General features: G+C 55.2%; 2 protein-coding genes across 4 annotated transcripts; one reads left to right on the top strand and one right to left on the bottom strand.

The window, feature by feature from the left end:
* Nucleotides 1-75: 75 nt before the first annotated feature.
* Nucleotides 76-15,857, top strand: FHOD1 (formin homology 2 domain containing 1). Its single transcript, XM_036275477.1, has 22 exons — nucleotides 76-358; nucleotides 8,017-8,123; nucleotides 8,507-8,571; nucleotides 8,904-8,971; nucleotides 9,045-9,150; nucleotides 9,227-9,321; nucleotides 9,582-9,693; nucleotides 9,780-9,874; nucleotides 9,977-10,120; nucleotides 10,233-10,378; nucleotides 10,460-10,600; nucleotides 12,008-12,123; nucleotides 12,207-12,805; nucleotides 13,131-13,286; nucleotides 13,510-13,692; nucleotides 13,778-13,897; nucleotides 13,974-14,135; nucleotides 14,539-14,729; nucleotides 14,819-15,011; nucleotides 15,093-15,258; nucleotides 15,339-15,533; nucleotides 15,607-15,857. The coding sequence occupies exons 1-22, from the start codon at nucleotides 158-160 to the stop codon at nucleotides 15,687-15,689; spliced, it is 3,444 nt and encodes a 1,147-aa protein (XP_036131370.1). The 5' UTR covers nucleotides 76-157; the 3' UTR covers nucleotides 15,690-15,857.
* A 170-nt stretch (nucleotides 15,858-16,027) lies between these two features.
* TMEM208 (transmembrane protein 208) lies at nucleotides 16,028-18,174 on the bottom strand. 3 transcript variants are annotated; one of them, XM_036275289.1, is made up of 6 exons: nucleotides 18,079-18,174; nucleotides 17,353-17,448; nucleotides 16,871-16,930; nucleotides 16,653-16,789; nucleotides 16,407-16,491; nucleotides 16,028-16,307 (listed from the first exon to the last, which is right to left on the bottom strand). In XM_036275289.1, the coding sequence occupies exons 1-6, from the start codon at nucleotides 18,082-18,084 to the stop codon at nucleotides 16,170-16,172; spliced, it is 522 nt and encodes a 173-aa protein (XP_036131182.1). In that variant the 5' UTR covers nucleotides 18,085-18,174; the 3' UTR covers nucleotides 16,028-16,169. The 3 variants fall into 3 exon arrangements, with proteins under 3 accessions (XP_036131182.1, XP_036131183.1, XP_036131184.1); XM_036275290.1 differs by having other exon boundaries at nucleotides 16,032-16,307; nucleotides 16,452-16,491; XM_036275291.1 differs by lacking the exon at nucleotides 18,079-18,174 and having other exon boundaries at nucleotides 16,032-16,307; nucleotides 16,871-17,015; nucleotides 17,353-17,453.
* Nucleotides 18,175-18,260: the final 86 nt, after the last annotated feature.

The raw sequence follows: 18,260 nt of genomic DNA on the forward strand, positions 1-18,260 counted from the left end.
ACGACTCTTGGCTCCACCTCCTCCCTTGGCCCCGCCTCCGCCTGGCCCCACCCCCTCAGCCGCGTCCAGTCCGGTCCCGCCCAGATCCAGTTGAGTAGTCTTCCCAACGGGTTCCAGACCTGTTCCGAGACGCGCGGTACGGGCCAGTGGCAAAGCCATGGTTGGCGGGGAAGACCGCAGGGACGGGGAGCCGGTATCAGTGGTGACCGTGCGGGTGCAGTACCTGGAGGACACCGATCCTTTTGCATGTGCCAACTTCCCGGAGCCGCGCCGGGCCCCCACCTGCAGCCTGGACGGGGCGCTGCCCCTGGGCGCACAGCTACCCGCGCTGCACCGCCTTCTAGGGGCGCCACTCAAGGTGAGGGGCGCCGGAGAAAGGTTGAGGGCAATCGAGAGTTCAGGGTTGGCGCCATGAAAGTCCTCGGGAGGCGCTCCTCGGAGAGAAGCTGCAGTGGGTACGCTCCTCTGGGAAAGTTTTGGGCTGGGGACCCAAGGTCTACGCGGCCCCGTTTGCGAGAACGCCTCTCAAGTTCAGGGGAAGCTGAAGAAGGGAGATGGGAGCTTGTGGTCTGCGCCACCCTGGCTGCCCCTTGAAGTGAGGCCCACCTGGGGAGGTGCTGGGGAGAGGGGCTCCACTTGCTGCCTGTCTGCCTGGGTACCTGCTTTGGATTGGATGACGGTAGATATTTGGGTGGTAGCGGACCTAGGAGGAGGAGCTGGGGATGTGTGGACTAGCTTTTACTTCACCTGAAGCCGGGGCGGAACTACGAGGAGGGGCGGACCCAGGGCGGGCCACTAAAGGTGGCCAAGGCTTTTCGAGCAGTGTCTGGAGGTTGGATTGGATTGCTCTTGTAGGTGGGAGCTCTGGCTTGGGCGTGCCGGAGGCGAAGAGACTTCACGGAGTAAGGGGAGTCCTCGAGAAGCGAGCCCGGGACACGCCGAGCGCTGGAGGCTCCACGGGTGGAAAAGCCCTCTGAGTCACAGCCCCCGCCATCCTGTACTCGCGCAGCCGCGGGCCGGCAGCTGGAAGGGAGGGGGCGGGCCGGGCTAATTTTAAACCGCCGCCTTGCCCTACTTTGCCTGAGCCCCGGAACCGACTCTTGCACAGTACCAGGAAAAGCCCTTTTCCAGATGGCGGTCCCTACCTCTCCTACCGCTCGCGGCACTCAGCCCCTCGCAAGCAGCCCTTTCCGGCGCGCGTCGGGTTTCCAGGCCAGGACTTTGGGAGGCGCACCCCCCCCCCCCCGGGGCTTCCCTGCCTGTGGTGCGGGAAAGGAGAGAGAACTGGTGGGGGTGCTTTCCCCTGCAGGGTTGCCGAATTGTGCAAACTTGCTCCCCACCCCCACCCCGGGCCCGGGGGTCCCCCTTGGAATGTGCCCTGGGCGCCGGGCCCCCAGCCTGCATTCTTCGCGCTGCGGGCCAGCCCCGCCTCTGAGAACCTGCGGAAGAGCTGGTGAGACTGTTGGCCTGTGGAATTGCGCGTGTCCCTGCAAAGTCCGGATTCAAGGCCACGACTTGAAAGTGGCAGTATACTGTCCACTCCAGCCCTGCCCTGCTGAAAGAGCAAACAAGTGGGCCTGGAAGAAGCGCGTCCAGCCCAAGACCACCTCACATTCAGGATGAGCGCTAGAGAGAGAGGGGTGCCGAACTGAGTCTAGGTTCCTGAAACTCGGTGCTGAAATAAGCCTGGAGCACTAGAGAGAACATAGTATTCCTCCCACCCCCACTCTAGGACAGGATTTAACCCTGACACCCCTCTTTCCAATTAGGGGCAGATTTGGGATGTCAGCTACCTCCCAAAGAAAGAGGCTCAGAACACCTCCCATTTAGGGACCTTTAACCCTACTTAGGTAGGTGCTCTGCCCCCTGTTCTCTGCTCCCCAGCTGAGGACACTGCTGAACTCAGAGAATGTGTTAAATCTCTGCCAACTCAGTCGTTCCTAGTTTCTCCACTTTCAGTATCTCCCTCCTGGTGTACCTGAGGACTGCCATATTCTCCACTGGCAGGATATGGGGGTGGACACTTGGTTTCCGCTCTGCCTAGAGCCAGAACTCCTTGGGGCTGACAGCTCTGCCAGCAATGGTCAGATGCACTGTGATGTGCTCATCCCAAATATAAACTGTGACCACAGCCCCAGAATAGAAGGCTGGAGGAAGAAGGGCTGAAAATAGGGTAGGAGCAGGGACATCAGAGATCTGAGAGGGGGGAGCAGTGCCCCTCCTTCCAGGAAATGTCAACAGCTGGTTCCTCCCCTAGTCCTATAGATGGGTGCCCCAGGTGCACAGACATGACTCAAGCCTAACTTGCTAGCCCTCTAGAGGGGGAGAGGTGGCCCAGAAATCCAGGCATTCCTGTGCAGGCCTGTAGAGCAGAAATAAGAGGAAGGGGTTTTGTACTCCCTGCTTCATCCTCTATACAGTTGTCCAGTAAAGGAACAGGACACAGCCAAGTCTGTCCTACTCTGGGCACTGACCCTCATCATCCCTGCAGACCCTGCCCCCTCCCTGGGGATGTACAGAGGCCCAGCCCACTTTCTCTCTTGGGCTCCACTCCACCTCACTGGGCAGGCCTCTTGAGTTCCCCTAGGGGCTTCCTTTCTAAAGGACTTGGAGTTTTCACATCAGAGAGGGCCTTGCTTATTTCCTCCCAGTCTAGGAGGAAGCTCCTGGCTACAGCCTCTGACTCATCTCCTGGCCCGGGGGGGGGGGGGGGGGGGGGGGGGGGGGGGATGGGGGATGGGGGGGAGAGGATGAGGCAGGGTCCTGGCAGTGCCTTGGGCCATGCCTCATGTCCCCAAGGAAATTCAGGAATATCTATCTTCCCTCTATTTTTTTTTTTCCTCACCCGAGGACATTTTTCCATTTTTTGTTCAGATGGAGCGGGAGGGAGAGAGAGGAACAGAGAGAGAGAGAAACATCGATGTGAAGGGACACATCGAGTGGCTGCCACCCGCACGACCAACCAGGGCCGGGGACAAACTGCAACCGAAGTACGTGCCCTTAGCGGGAACCGAACCCGGGTCTCTCGGGACCGCAGGCCGACGCTCTAACCGCTGAGCCAAACTGGCCAGGGCTATCTTCCCTCTATTGCCAGAGCCTATCCCAGCCCAGGGACCTGCCCCTGCATCAAGGAAGAACCTGGCCTTCTGGCCTTCAGCTCACCTCCTTAACCAGAGCTGCCCAGTCCCACCTTCCCTGTTACATTTTGTCCTTCTGGGTGGTGCCTCAGGAACCCCTCCCTTACACCAAAAAGGCCCTGCCCTGGCTTCTCCCTGGGCTCTGGGCAGAGGGACGTGGGTGCTGCTCTAATCCTGATGCAAAGGCCAGAGAAGGCCCCTACTCCTAGAAGCAGAGAGAGTCCTAGAAATCTGTCCATTACCAGCAACTTTGTTTCCCCAGCTGTGGCTAAAGATTAGAGTAGAACAGGGGTAGCACTGTCCTGGAATGTTTCCTGACCTTGCCCCCTCCTCGCTCTAGCCCCATTTTACCCTTCAGAAGCAGTTGTAGCAAGGGGGTAAAGTTTTAACCTGACCTGCTGGGACAGGGACCAACTGGAGGGGTCCCAGAGGATTCTTAAGGGTGAGATGGGGTGGTGCTCTGGTGATGAACTGAGCCCTATAGTTCCTTGGTATGAAGGTTTCTTTGGGAGATGGTAGAAGATTGGGATGTGGGTATGAGTCAAGGCTTCCTCCCCACTTTCCCTACAGCTGGAATGTCCAATTAGCTGATCATTCTGGGCTGCAGCCTGGTAAGGGACCCCAGGACCTAGGTCCTGGCAGAAGGAGGCACTATTACCCAAGCATGTATGGTGTGTGTGTGTGTGTGTGTGTGTGTGTGTGTGTGTGTGTTAGCATTCTCTTTGCTGGAACCGGGAGGACCAGTTTGGGGTATTTGCAGAGTCCAGAAAGCTGAGGGGCCATCTTCAGCTCTTGGCAAACCTACAGGCCCCAACCCTCACTCTACCTCCCCTCCAGGGTTCCTTGGAGCAATTCCAATGAACATACATTTAAGATCTAGGTCAGTTAACCCTAGTCCCATTCCTGGTTGTGCAGCCTGGTACAAATTCACTAAATTTCTTTGCCTTGGTTTCCTCACCTGCAAAAGAATTATTAGAATCAAACAAATCAGGCAGCCCAGTGTGTGACATAGAGGAGGCGTAACAAAAGTGGATTTCTCTCCACAAGGCCTATTCATGTCATCTCATCCAGGAAGTCACAGTCTAGTTGGAGACCCAAGATAACAGGAAAGGAGGAGGGTCATAGAGCACAGGGTCTTGTGTTTATAGGAAAAGAGAAGAAAAAGGCAATTAACAGATTATTTCCTAAAACAAGAGTCCTTCAGCATATAATTCTGTCCTCTTCTCCATCTTTCCTGTACTGTGTCCCTGGCATGTTCATTCTCACCTGGCTGCTATGAAAAATATTGGGGAGTAGACACCAGGGTCCCCTATGCTTGGCCCTGCATATAAAATCATATGTAACAAGTTGGTTGGGGCTGCCAGAAAAACCTGAGCCCAGAGAATCAAAAGAAAAGTGGTCTGGAGGTTAAAGTGAGGGGCTGAGCCTGGGAAGAATGGCGGAGGGACACCACCCCAGGACAGACAGCAGAGAAGTGCAGAAGACAAGAGCCAGGAGGGAGTCAAGGATGTAGATCCACATTGACCATGTGCTGACCCTAAGCACTGTTAGCAGTGACCAGGGTTTGGGCTTACTCAGGCCTGGCCCAGCCCCAGGGTGTGAGAAACAAGGCCCAGAGGTTTGGCTCTCAGAAGGGTGACCCCAGGAAGGGGCCTGGGGTGTGAGGGACAAGCACCACTCAGTTGGCAGGAAGTCTCTGCTCTTTGCTGCTTGTCTGACCCTAGCCCCCTCCTCCATCTTCATCCAAGACAAACAGCTAGAGTAGGGAACATTGTCCTGTAGGCTTTGGGCTGCCAATTTTCCTGGACCTCCTCTCCAGAAATGGACAGGTGACATGGTTAGGGCAAGATTGGACAGGTGACTTGGTTAGGGAAGCCACAGCTACCACCAGGGTTTAAGCCTGCTCATCTGAGGAGGCTGAGGTTGGTGAGCTTAGTCTTCAGGACCCCTGCCCGACATGGATGCAGGCATCCCAGGTATCCTGCACACTTGGGGTTAGAGTGTACAGGAATGCATGCCGGCCCTGGCCGGTTTTGCTCAGCGGTTAGAGCATCGGCCTGCGATCCAGAGAGACCTAGGTTCAGTTCCCGCTGAGGGCACGTAACTTGGTTGCAGTTTGTCTCCAGCTTGGCTGGGTCGTGCTGGTGGCAACCACTCGATGTGTCCCTTTCACGTCAATGTTTCTCTCTCTCTCTCTCTCTCCCTCCCACCCACTCTATCTGAACAAAAAATGGAAACATGTCCTCAGGTGAGGATAAAAAATAATAATAAATTTTAAAAAAAGAATGCATGCAGGAAGGGAAGAGAGTTGGGCCTGAGCTTTCTGTGGGTGTGCTTCTTGGGCCTGTGCCTGGCCAGTGAATATATATATGTATATATACATATGTATTCATATATATATTCTCCATATATACCTGGGTGTGTAAGCAGTCACCTTGTATAATCTGATCACCTCTCCAGTGTTTATCTTTATATCACTCCACCCCTCCCCTTGCTTAGCACTCTTGGCCATTGTGCTTCTGCATTTATCTGTGGCCTTTCTCTGAGTCAAGTTTGCCTGCCTCCCAGACTAGACTGGAAAGTAAGGAAGGTAGAGGCAGTGTCTTGTTCCTTGCTATGTCCTCAACACCTAAAACTAGCCCAGTTTTTGAATGTTTAAATGAATGAGCTGTTCTATACATGTGTGATTTGGGGGAATCCCTGAGGAGAGTGTGGCTCTGGGAGAGATACATTTCTCTAGGGTTCCAGAAGGAGATACAGCTGTGCCTGGATGGGGGTGGGGAGGGTAGGTGCTGAGTCATACTGTGGGAAGAGGGATCAGAAGGAATGTGGGGCTACCCTCAGCTGAGCTGCCCCTGGACAAAGTACCCCAGCCCTGGGGCCTTGGCCCCCCCCTGCCCCATCTCAGGCCTGTTCCCAGTAGGCCCTGGAGAAGATGACTCTGTTTCAGGGAGAGAGGCCAGGCCCGTCCAAGACGCCCAGGCAGGGCAGGCAGCCAGGCAGGAAGTGGGATAGAAAACAGGCTGGAGTATTTGTCCTATGCCCCATGTCCCAGGCAGTGGGGGGAGGTGGTCACCCAAGGGCCTCACAGGAAGGGACTGAACTGCCAGGAAGGAGCTGGGTCAGGCTCTCAGGCATAGCAGGGGTGCTACACAGAGGCAGGGGTGGGGACAGGACCTGACCTTCCTTTCCTCCCCATGGGACCAAGGGCAGCTGGAAACCTTTGGGCTAGGTCCAGAGCAAGGCAGGGTTGACGGAACAACAGGACAAATGTTGGGGTTGACTTTCCCAGTGAGATGGAAACCAGAGGCACCCTGACTCTACAGAGGGGAGTTCTCCCTGGGTCATGGCACCTCAAGGAATGAGGCCACTTAAGGGGACTTTGCTATGGAGGAGGTGTCTGGGAGAGGCATAGTGCTGCCATCAGACTCTCCATAGTCCATAGTCCATAGTCACCTTACTAGGTCCTTCTACAGGTGCTTCTCAAGCAGCCATGTGTCCTGCCCAGTGGTGGAGGGGAGCCAGGCTCAGCGGGAAGAGAGACATGGGAAGCAGATACATGTTGGAGCATGTGCCTTTTGCAGGTTTCAGGGACCCACTGTAGACTGACAGTGTCAGACCCTAAATTCTGGTTTTCAATAGGCCCCTTGGAGGCCGCTGAGGTCCAGCTAGGACCATGGTCACTGTAGCCCACTTAAGGGCAGGGCAAAGACCCTCAGGCCTGGAGGGACTGGGAGCCTGTGGATTACCCCCTGCTCCTCACTATCTTAACTCAAGGATACACATATACACCTCCCAGCTGGGTTTGCACCTCCCAGCATTCTTAACGCTTTCTCCTCAGGCTTAAACACTTTGTGGCTGCAACTTATCACCCCAGGCTGGAGTATTTGTCCTATGCCCCATGCCCCAGGCAGTGGGGGGAGGTGGTCATCCAAGGGCCTCACAGGAAGGGACTGAACTGCCAGGAAGGAGCTGGGTCAGGCTCTCAGGCATAGCAGGGGTGCTACACAGAGGCAGGGGTGGGGACAGGACCTGACCTTCCTTTCCTCCCCATGGGACCAAGGGCAGCTGGAAACCTTTGGGCTAGGTCCAGAGCTGTGAACTTCCTCGAAGGCAAGAACTTCCTTCCCTTCCATCTTCTCTCCATTCTCCTTCCTCATTCATGTTCATTAGCTCAACACATGTGTAGTGAGCACTTACTATGTGCCAAGTGCTGTACTAGGCTCAGCAGATATAGCATGCAGCAAGACTGACATGGTGCCTGAACCCACAGAACACATAGTTACAGAGAAAAGAGACCAGTATCTAGGATATTGTACTGCTCTGTGGAAGGCCTACATGGCGTGGAGTGGGTTGCATAGCATTGGCTGGAAGAGTCAAGGAAGTTTTTTTAAAATATGTTTTTATTGATTTTGGGGAGAGAGAGATAGAAACATAGATGTGAGAGAGAAACATCAATTGGCTGCCTCCTGCACGCCTATAACTGGGGATGGAGCTCGCAACCCATGCCCTGACTGGGAATCGAACCAGGACCTCTCAGTCCATGGGACGACACTCAATCCACTGAGCCATGCCGGCTGGGCATCAAGGTAGTCTTTTCAAAAAGCCTTATCTAATCTGAAAATAAGAATGGGTAGGTATTAGCCAGGAGAAGACATAGCACATACAAAGGGCAAGAAAGCATGGCACCTGAGAAGGATGGGCTTTGCACATGTAGGTACATGAAGAAGGACTGCTGAAGGAATGCATGGCTGCAGTGCAGACCCTGTCATGTGTTTCTCTGCCAGCACCCTGAGTAGGAGGTAGGAGGTCACGAGGTCTCTGTACATACCCCTGCTACTTCTACCCCAGCCCTGACAGCTGTTCTCTTTGCCCCCAGCTAGAGGACTGTGCCCTACAAGTGTCTCCGTCTGGATACTACCTGGACCCTGAGCTGTCCCTGGAAGAGCAGCGGGAGATGCTGGAAAGTTTCTATGAAGAGATTAGGTCAGAGCTGATGAGGCCAGAAAGACAAAGCTGGCCCCAACTTTGGCCCCACAAGGGGCTAGCTAAGGTGTCAGCAGCCAAAACATCTAGCCTGGGCCACATGTGGTCACCTCCACACTTCCCCAGGGAACTGTGCCAGGGGAATCCCAAGGCCTGGCCAGTGTTACCTGCTGCCCAGGGAGTGGGGGCTCTACCACATACCTGAGATACCTGTGTTTGCATAAACCCTTCTTGTCTGGCCAATCCTTGGGCTTGGAGGAGCAATTGGGGAGGAAGGAGCTGGGCCTGGGTTGGCAAGTGGGGAGGTCTTTGGTTGCTTTGGTATAGGGGAAGGGACCTCAAGGAATGGGCTGGGAGCTGCTGACTAAGCTGCTTGATTCCAGCAAAGGGCGGAAGCCTACGTTGATCCTGCGGACCCAGCTCTCTGTGAGGGTCAATGCCATCTTAGGTGAGTGTGTGAGAGCATCAGTGTCCAGCAACCCCCCACCCCCGCCCAGCTGGCTCAGTTTCTTTCAGGTCTGTGCTGGACAGTGGGACAGGGCAGATCAGAGACAGTATATGTGGCCCTCCCCATTCCTATCCTGACCTTTCCTTCCAGGACAGGGCTGATGCTGCAGCTAGATTGTGGTGGGGGCTGCCCAGAGTCAGGGAGTAAGTAGAGGAGGAGTTGGAGGGTTCAAGAGTACTAGAATATTCTTTGGTGGGGGGTTGTGGTTGTGTCCCAAAAGAAGAGGGTGTCTGTGTCCCCTTGAGGTTACTATGTCCACCTACCCTTTGCAGAAAAATTGTATGGCTCCAGTGGCCCTGAACTCCGCCGCTCCCTCTTCTCATTAAAGCAGATCTTCCAGGTGAGGCCCAGAGGTGGGCTGAGGGTAGGAATCTAGCCTGAGCCCCCCTAAACTTCCCCATGATGCCCCCCAGGAGGATAAGGACCTGGTGCCTGAATTCGTGCACTCTGAGGGGCTGAATTGCCTGATCCGTGTGGGTGCTGCTGCTGACCACAACTACCAGAGCTACATCCTCCGAGGTCAGCCCCACCCCTCCCCCATGACCCTTGCCTTCAATGACCCCTTACTGACCTCTTCTTGTTTCTGTGTCCCCAGCACTAGGCCAGCTGATGCTTTTTGTGGATGGGATGCTAGGGGTGGTGGCCCACACTGAGACTGTGCAGTGGCTGTACACATTGTGTGCCAGTCTGGTGAGTGGCCCTTTAACCAGCCATGTATCCTTTTCCCACTGCCTCTTTCGGGGCCTCAGTTTCCTCTTCTGTAAGATGGGCTAGAAGGGAGTGAGTCTGTGGCATCTCTAAGCCTAGAATGCCCTTCAATGTTTGGGCCTGGAGCCAAGGTCTTCTTGTGGAGATTCTCCTCTCTGGATCCAGCCCAGGAGCCCTTCCCCCACCACACCAGGAGCTGGCACAGGTCAGCCCCACTCATATGTGGTGATCCTTCTTCCTAGTCCCGTTTGGTGGTGAAGACAGCGCTGAAACTGCTGCTGGTATTTGTGGAATACTCTGAGAGCAATGCACCACTGTTCATCTATGCAGTCAACTCTGTGGCCCGCACCACCGGTCAGAGACTGTCCTTCCCTCCCCTACCACTTAGAACCCCCTCTCCTACCTTTCTCCACATGACTGCTCCCCTTTCTGTGTGGCAGGTGCTCTTCCATGGGCCAATCTTGTGTCCATCTTAGAGGAGAAGAATGGTGCAGACCTTGAGTTGTTGGTGTACACAGTCACCCTCATTAATAAGGTGTGTGTGCAAGTGGGAACCAAATGCTATTTATGAGCTCCTTAGGCTCCTGACCTCAGCCCCCATCAGCCTTAACTTTGCCCTCCTATCCCCACCCTTTAGACACTGGCAGCGCTCCCAGATCAGGACTCCTTCTATGATGTGACGGATGCACTGGAACAGCAGGGCATGGAGGCACTGGTCCAGCGCCACTTAAGTGCTACAGGCACTGACATCGACTTGCGAGCACAGCTTGTGCTCTATGAGGTGGGCTAAGCCACCAGGGTCTATCTGGGAGCAAGAGGAGAGGAAGGATGGGGCGCTGTTCCCCAGCACCCACCCTAACTCAGCTGTTCATATCTGGGTTCACATCTGCTAGAGCGCCCTGCGGTTGGAGGATGGAGACATTGAGGAAGCCACTGCAGGTGGGCGGCGGGAACGTAGAAAGCCCTCTTCAGAGGAAGGCAAGAGGAGCCGCAGATCTCTAGAAGGCGGGGGCTGCCCTGTGCGTACCACAGAGCCTGGGTAAGAACATGCCTCAGCAGTTGGGGAGGAGTGATGGGTGTGCCAGGAGTAGCACTGTCTCCTGACAGACCCTTCTTCTAGTCCCACAGGCCCTGCCCTGCCTACAGGCCCTGCACCCAGCCCAGTGGGCCCTGCCTCTGGCCTCTGTACCTCGGTTAACCTCTTTTCCACCCTCTCCGTGGCACCCTCAGCTGACATCTTCTGTGAGAGGAACATCTACAAGTAAGTAGGGAGATAGAGGCTGCCTGTGCCCAGAATCTTCTCCCCGACTGTCCCTCTTGCTCTGCTTCCCTCCATGGACCCGCCTCCTCTGCCCAAACGCGTGCGTTCTCTCTCTCTTTCCAGACTTCACCAAACTGCTCCTGTTTGGTAAGTGACTGCTGGGGGGGGGGGGGGTTCAGCTCTGACTGACCTCCTCCTCCTGCGACTTCTTTTCCTCTCTTTCTGGCATTCCGTCTGGTCTTGGCCAATCATATCTGTCTCCCTACCCCCTACTGTCTTTCTGTTTCACCATCACTGTCTCTGCCTCTTGTTCTGCTCTGTCTGTGTCTCTTACTACACACCCTGACTGGCTTCATGTCACTCTCTCCCCTCCACTTACAGTTTCCTCTTGTCATGCCTCTCCCAACTGTGGCTGGGAAGGAATCGCTGATAGTTCTGCCCAGCTCTGTGTGGTGTGTGCAACTGGGCTTTGGGGTAGAGCAGATACACCACAATTACTATCTCTTCTCTCATCTCCTACCCAGGGCCTCTGAAAACCCACCTGTCCCCCAGTCCCCTACTGGGCAGGCCAGGCTGGAGTAAGTACAGAGGCCAGCCTACCAGGCCTGCCATGTGCTCAGGGCTTCAGCATTGCTTCTCCCAGCTGGGGGTCTACTTGCCTGATGCAGCCAGAGTAGGCCCCTTCTCTCCCAGACTTATGCCTCCTTGGTTACCTAAGGACTAAGCACTGGAATTAGTTCACTGAGGTCATAGTGGTCCCTGCACTTCAATAGTGACACCCTGACAGCTTTGACTGAAGATGAGGACACGGACTCCCAACCTGGAGCCCATGTCCTCAGGCCAGGAATAGAGCAGGGAGGGGATCTAGGGTGCTGTGTGGTGTGGAGGTAGAGGAGCAACCTGGGGCTAAGGTAAGGGCTGGGGCTGAGGGCCAACAGAGACTGGAGTGGGCAAAAAAGACACATTGGGTCACATTCATTACTTCAACATAAACTGATTTCCTGTCATTTACCAGGCCCCTTTCTGGGCACAAGTCATAGCTCTCAGAAGCTGTAGACATGTTAAGGGAGGGACAGTCTGATGTGCTCATTGGGACAGCTATCTCCTTCCCCTGCTCTAATGGTCCTTGTCTAGAATCAGGACAATTAACATGAACAGCAAGGTTTCAAGTTAGGCATTAAGTAGAACTTCTCTCTGTATGTTGACCTGGGAATGCTGTAGGTTGACCCCAGATGTGGAGGATTGGACAGGGGCTGGACTTGGGGGGTTTGGGTCCTGGGTCTGTTCAGCGCATGGTCTGTTCCTCTGTGTGCCTGCAATTAGGGGCAGAGCCCAGGGGCCCAGCATGTGTACCACCCTGGGCTGGGGTGTGTTAGACACTCTCACTGACAAGTGCCTCCCTCCCAGAGCCCGTTTCCTGGAGAATGTGGCAGCAGCAGAAACAGAGAAGCAGGCTGTGCTGGCCCAGGGCCAGGCAGAGACATTGCCTGGGGCAGTGCCTGATGAGGCTGATGGGCACCCAGGTGAGTATGTGGGTGGGCAGAATCTACCCATGTTTCCTTGTTGCTCCACAGAGGGCAACTGACAGCTGCTTTTCTTTTTTTAGATACCCGGGAACTATGGGTTTCCCCTGAAACAGTCCCTGCACCCAGAACACCCCAGAGCCCTGCCCCCCGAGTCCTGCTCCGGGCCCAGCGAAGCCTTGAGTCAGAGCTCAAGGAGACATTGGCCCCACCAAGCCCCAAGGCTGAGCTCACCCAGGAGCTCACTACCTGTATCCCCAAGCTCTGCATTGGAGACCTGGACTTCTCAGATCTGGGGGAGGATGAAGATCAGGACATACTAAACATAGAGTCTGTGGAGGCTGAGAAAGGGGTCCCACCACTCCCACTGCCCTTGCTCTCTGAAGGACCCCCACCTCCTCCACCCCCACCTCCCCCACCCATCAAAGGCCCCTTCCCACCACCTCCACCTCCAGCTGCCCCTCTTCCCACCTCAGCGCCGGATGGCCTAGCCCTCCCCACCAAGAGGAAGACAGTAAAACTCTTCTGGAGGGAGCTAAAGCTGGCTGGGGGCCATGGAGACTCTGGGAGCCGCTTTGGGCCCTGCTCCACCCTGTGGGCCTCACTGGAGCCTGTCTCAATAGACACGGCCCGGCTGGAACACCTGTTTGAGTCCCGTGCCAAGGACGTGTTACCTTCCAAGGTAAACGCATCCTCATCTGCAAGGTAACCTCAGTGAGGGGGTAGGGAATCAGACCTCAAGGGTCCTGACTGCTGGGCTGCCACTCATTTCCCACATGGGGAAACCGAGGCAAAGAAAGAAGTGAGGACTTGTTTGAGGTCTCTCAACAAGGGATCAGCAGAGCCCTAACTAGCATCTAAGCTCATCCCAAGTCCTTCGACATCCCAGATCCGTGCCCAGTTGTGGGGTGACCCCGCCATTTGGCCATTTAGAAGGGGTCCTCTTAGGTTGTTGCCCTAGTTAGTCCCTTTCTGAATCTTACACTGCCCTTTTCCCAACCTCAAAGAAAGCTGGTGAGGGCCGCCGGACAATGACCACAGTGCTGGACCCCAAGCGCAGCAACGCTATCAACATTGGCCTAACCACACTGCCACCTGTGCATGTCATTAAGGCTGCCCTGCTCAACTTTGATGAGTTTGCTGTCAGCAAAGATGGCATTGAGGTGGGGATAACCAGCTGAGGGTGTGGGAGGTGGGAGATCCAGCCCCTCTCCTTTGGCCATTGGGCATTTCCTGTCCCTCCAGTGGTGGGCATGGTCTTGGCAGAGCAGTCTCCAGACCCTTGGGCTCCCCAGATAGCCTGGGGGGGGGGGCGGCGTCAAGACCAACACCTGAGGCCTCAGGCCATCACTGAGGGGCCTATGTGGGTGGTGATTGTGTCCTCAGAAACTACTGACCATGATGCCCACGGAGGAGGAACGGCAGAAGATTGAGGAGGCCCAGTTGTCTAATCCTGACATCCCTCTAGGCCCAGCTGAGACTTTCCTGATGACTCTTGCCTCCATTGGGGGCCTGGCTGCCCGCCTACAACTCTGGGCCTTCAAGCTGGACTATGACAGCATGGAACGGGTACTTGGGTCATGGGATGGGACAGGCAATGGAGGCAGGTGAGTATGATGACCATGTAGTCTGAGTCCTTGGCCTCCCACACCAGGAAATCGCAGAGCCACTGTTTGACCTGAAAGTGGGCATGGAACAGCTGGTGCAAAATGCCACCTTCCGCTGCATCCTGGCCACCCTGCTGGCTGTGGGCAACTTCCTCAATGGCTCCCAGGTGAGTGACAGCACATGAGGGCTGGGGGCCAGGCTCTGGAGTCAACCAGGCCCAGGCTCAGACGAGGTCCTTTCAGAGCAGTGGCTTTGAGCTGAGCTACCTGGAAAAAGTGTCAGAGGTGAAGGACACAGTGCGCCGGCAGTCACTGCTGCACCATCTCTGCTCCTTGGTGCTCCAGACGCAGCCGGATTCCTCTGACCTCTACTCAGAAATCCCCGCCCTGACCCGTTGTGCCAAGGTTAGCACCAGCCAAAGGCTTAAATAAGACTGACCATGGCATGAGAGAGCACTGCTTCCTGGGGCTGGTTTCTCCCCTCATTTCATCAGCTGTGCCAGGGCTTGCTTGACTACAGGTGTTTGTGTGAGCTGTCCTCTGCCAGAAAAGCTTTCCTCTATTGGCCTGGCTACACCTACTCAGTCTTTGCGTCTCAGTTTAGTTGCCACTTCCCCAAGAAACCTTTTCTGTTCCCCACTGCATCAAGTGGACTTGCCGGTCTCCTGCAGCAGACTGTGAACTTTTGGAGGGCAGAGGCTGATCTCATCTGTGTACCTACAGTCAGGCTGACCAGCCTGGTGCAAAGGCAGCCTCAGGCAGTACCTTCTTGTGGGGGGACAGCCTGTGTACCCCCCTGCTTTTCCAGGTGGACTTTGAACAGCTGACTGAGAACCTGGGGCAGCTGGAGCACCGGAGCTGGGCAGCTGAGGAGAGTCTGCGGAGCCTGGCCAAGCATGAGTTGGCCCCAGCCCTACGTGCCCGCCTCACCCACTTCCTGACCCACTGTGCCCGACGCGTTGCCATGCTTCGAGTAGTGCACCGCCGTGTTTGCAACAGGTGGGATCATGGGCCCAAGAAGCAAGACCATCACCATCCCCCACCCCCCAGGTAGAACTTACCATACCTTCCTATCCTGACCTGCCTAGGTTCCATGCCTTCCTGCTATACCTGGGGTACACAGCACAGGCAGCCCGTGAAGTGCGCATCATGCAGTTCTGCCACACATTGCGGGAGTTTTCGCTGGAGTACCGGACTTGCCGGGAACGGGTGCTGCAACAGCAGCAGAAGCGGGCCACATACCGTGAGCGCAACAAGACCCGAGGACGTATGATCACTGAGGTGGGTACCACTTCCAGGTTTTGACTGCCACTCCCATGGTTTCTTTCCCTGGCTCCCAGCTCATCCTTCTCCCCTCTCCAGACAGAGAAGTTCTCGGGTGTGGCTGGGGAAGCCCCCGGCAGCAACCCATCTGTCCCAGTGGCTGTGGGTAGTGGGCCAGGCCAGGGTGATGCAGACAATCACGCCAGCATGAAGAGTCTGCTGACCAGCAAGCCTGAGGACACCACACATGGCCGCCGTAGCAGAGGTGGGACTTGTGGCCACTAGGGAGAATGGGTTTTGCTTCAGGGCCACATTGGCCTGACCTCCCTATCTGGCCTCCCTCAGGCCTGGTCCAGAGCAGCTCCCTAGTGATGCCCATGGCAGTGGGGCCCTCCACTGCACCCCCAGAAGAACACTCCAGTTTACCCAGTGACACTTCAGATGAAATCATGGACCTGTTGGTGCAGTCAGTGACCAAGAGCAATCCTCGTGCCTTAGCTGCTCGGGAACGCAAGCGTTCCCGTGGCAACCGCAAATCTTGTGAGTACTACCCACGTGCCCGCTGCCCACTTTATCCCCATCAACCCCCTCCAACCCTCCTCTGTTCCTGCAGTGAGACGGACGTTGAAAAGCGGGCTTGGAGAAGACCTGGTGCAGGCACTGGGACTGAGCAAGGGACCCGGCCTAGAGGTGTGAAGGTGCTGCCTCCAGGATATCTATCTGGGCCACAGCCTGCATGCAAAAGAACTATAGAGTTAGGAGGGACCAGAGCAGAATTCTGGGCATCTTCTCAACCCTGGGGTCACTCTATACCCAATGGCCAGTGCCTTGAGCAGTATTATCTGTGTGTGTGTGTGTGTGTGTGTGTGTGTGTTTGCATGTATGAGTTCCCTGAACATGTGGAGCATAATAAAGTTTTCTTAGCCAATCCAAGAGACTTTTTCTTCTTTCAAGGTAAAGACCATGCTTAGTCTATAGCAGAAGGAAAATACCAAAGTATTAGCTCTTCCTGACTCACCCACACAGCCATTAGCCATATTCTAAGCCATTTATTCAACAATCTTATGCCTTAGACTGCTTTTGGCCCCTGGACTAGGCCCTCATCACTCCTGGCATGAGGCCATGCAGCCTGATAGTCATCCAGGGCCCAGTAGCCGGTAGTAACAATGTTAGTGGCTATAATCGTTTCATCTGCCGCCGTTCCTGTCGGCGCTGCCTCTTCTCATTGTGCTCTGGTGCTGGGGCACCACTGTCTGCCGTGAACCAAGGCCCCAGCACATTCACCCACAGGAGATAAAGGGCCCGTCCTGGAGCCTAGGAGAGAAAAGATAACTTGAAGCCAGGTTCAGGAAATGAAAGAAGAGAAGGGTTAGATGCCCCAGCCTCTTCTTGGGAGCCCAACAACCCATGTACCAGAAGCCAGAAGGACCAGATGTAGAGGGAAAAGCAGCTGAGCACCTGCACAATGGCTGTCAGTAGGATCACATCCTTAAGGTGCCTGTGGATAGAAGGGAGATTACAAGGGCCAAAAACAATAAATGGGCCCCAATTCAGCTCCCACCTCTTCAAGTTGCAGGCAGCTGTGGGTCTTGGGCTATCGGGGCCCCAGCACCACAGCCCTGGGGCCGCTCACCTGGGCTGGCGGCGGGGGACACTCACTCTGCCATGCCCTGCTCCATGTTGAGGTCCATCCCACCATCCATCAGGGCCCCATCCTCAGAGAAGGCCGCCTGTGCCATTGAGCTCATAGAGTGGTAGCTGGCCCCATATACTGCCAGACTAAAGCCCAGGGCCATCTGCAGAACAAGAATGGGAGTATCAAAGGCCAGTCACTGACCCTATGTGCTCACTCACTTCCCAGGATGGGGATCACTTACCCAGGCCCAAAATGAGGCAGATGAGTAGAAGAAGACCAAGGTCACAAGACAGTAAATGGCCTGCAAGCAGACACAGGATCAGGCTGGGATCAAAGCTACCCTAAACCATGGACCTCCCTTGACTCTGACCAAGAATTAGGCCAGGCTGTGGAAGAAGATAGGTTGTCTCTTATAAGGTTGGGGAAAAAGAGATCTGTTTCCCAAGTCCTGAGTACCCAGACTACCCTCTGACACATCAGCCTAGGAAAGAACCCTCTGTATTTGGGGTGTTAGGGCTCTCAAGTCCATCCTCATTTTGTTGTTCTGTTTTGACTACTCAATATTTTCTCTGTATAGTATCTATTCTTTTTTTTTTTAATTAGAATTTTCTTGTAAAGTCTTGACTCTCACATACCACCACCACCACTGCTGCTGCCACCACCAAACAGAACTGAGGACTATGGGACTTGGGTAGGCACAGAAACAAGGAGGCAGACACTTACATTGGCCCCCAGTATGATCCTCAGGTAGAACTTGAGGGTCTCTCTGTTCTCTTCAAATATTTGCTTCTTCCCTCTTGTCCCCACTTTGCCTTTGGGCTGCAGAAAAATGATGACCTGCTTGTCAGAGCATTCCTCAGCAGGGTCCTCTTCACCCTCCCCACCAGATTGGTTAGCTACAGAGTTCCAGATGCACCTGGGCAAGGTCCCCACAGTGCTCAAACCTAACACAATCCTTGGGATGTCTACCCCTCCTCCAGTCAATCTTGCTTAGGGCTGAAACCATCTTTCCAGCAACCCCAGCTATGATCTCCTCCTGTACATCCTCAAACAATCCAATGCTAGGTTGATATCGCTTGGCTTTCCTGGTAAGGTGCAGCTTTGGACTGATGACCCCTTCAAGGGGAATTCCTGAGTGCCGCTGAATAGTGCCCCTCTCCGGCCTCGGCTGAAGTAGACCAGATCTCGGCTGAGGTCCACACCCTTCAGGTCCCTCAGACCTTTGACCAACTCTGGTACTGTGTGATACTGACGCCCACCCCCACTCCGGCACCAGTTCTGGTACGGTCCTGCGCCGCTCCCTTCCACCCCCCTCCATCTAGTACGGTCCGGCCACTGAATGGCGCCTCCCTCTCGCCGACCCGCTTCTCTTGATAGTCTTCTTGTTTTCAGACTCCCGGCCCTGGGAGCGCTTTGCCGATGAGGACCCACCCTCCCCGCCCTCCTTACCGCCATGGTGAGATAAAAATACTCAGTCAGGGAAACAAGGGATAGCGAACGAAACCCGTCACTAGGTACCACATCGACAGCACAGGCACTTCCGGTGCAGACCCAAATCGTCACAACTGGGACGGAAATGGGTGGTCCGCTTCCTTTCCTAGCCCCGCCCCTAGAGGCCGTGAGACTACACT

This window comes from Molossus molossus, unplaced genomic scaffold (genome assembly GCF_014108415.1).
Source record: "Molossus molossus isolate mMolMol1 unplaced genomic scaffold, mMolMol1.p scaffold_m16_p_21, whole genome shotgun sequence".
NCBI lineage: Eukaryota > Metazoa > Chordata > Mammalia > Chiroptera > Molossidae > Molossus > Molossus molossus.

Excerpts from the sequence above, each read along its gene's own strand:
- FHOD1 (XM_036275477.1), top strand. The coding sequence starts at position 158 with ATGGTTGGCGGGGAAGACCGCAGGGACGGGGAGCCGGTATCAGTGGTG. Across the intron at positions 8,124-8,506 it reads AGTTTCTATGAAGAGATTAG|CAAAGGGCGGAAGCCTACGT; the intron begins GTCAGAGCTGAT and ends GCTTGATTCCAG. Across the intron at positions 13,287-13,509 it reads TCAGCAAAGATGGCATTGAG|AAACTACTGACCATGATGCC; the intron begins GTGGGGATAACC and ends TTGTGTCCTCAG.
- TMEM208 (XM_036275289.1), bottom strand. Across the intron at positions 16,492-16,652 it reads ATGGAGCAGGGCATGGCAGA|GCACCTTAAGGATGTGATCC; the intron begins GTGAGTGTCCCC and ends TTCTATCCACAG. Across the intron at positions 16,308-16,406 it reads TCTGGTCCTTCTGGCTTCTG|GCTCCAGGACGGGCCCTTTA; the intron begins GTACATGGGTTG and ends TTTCTCTCCTAG.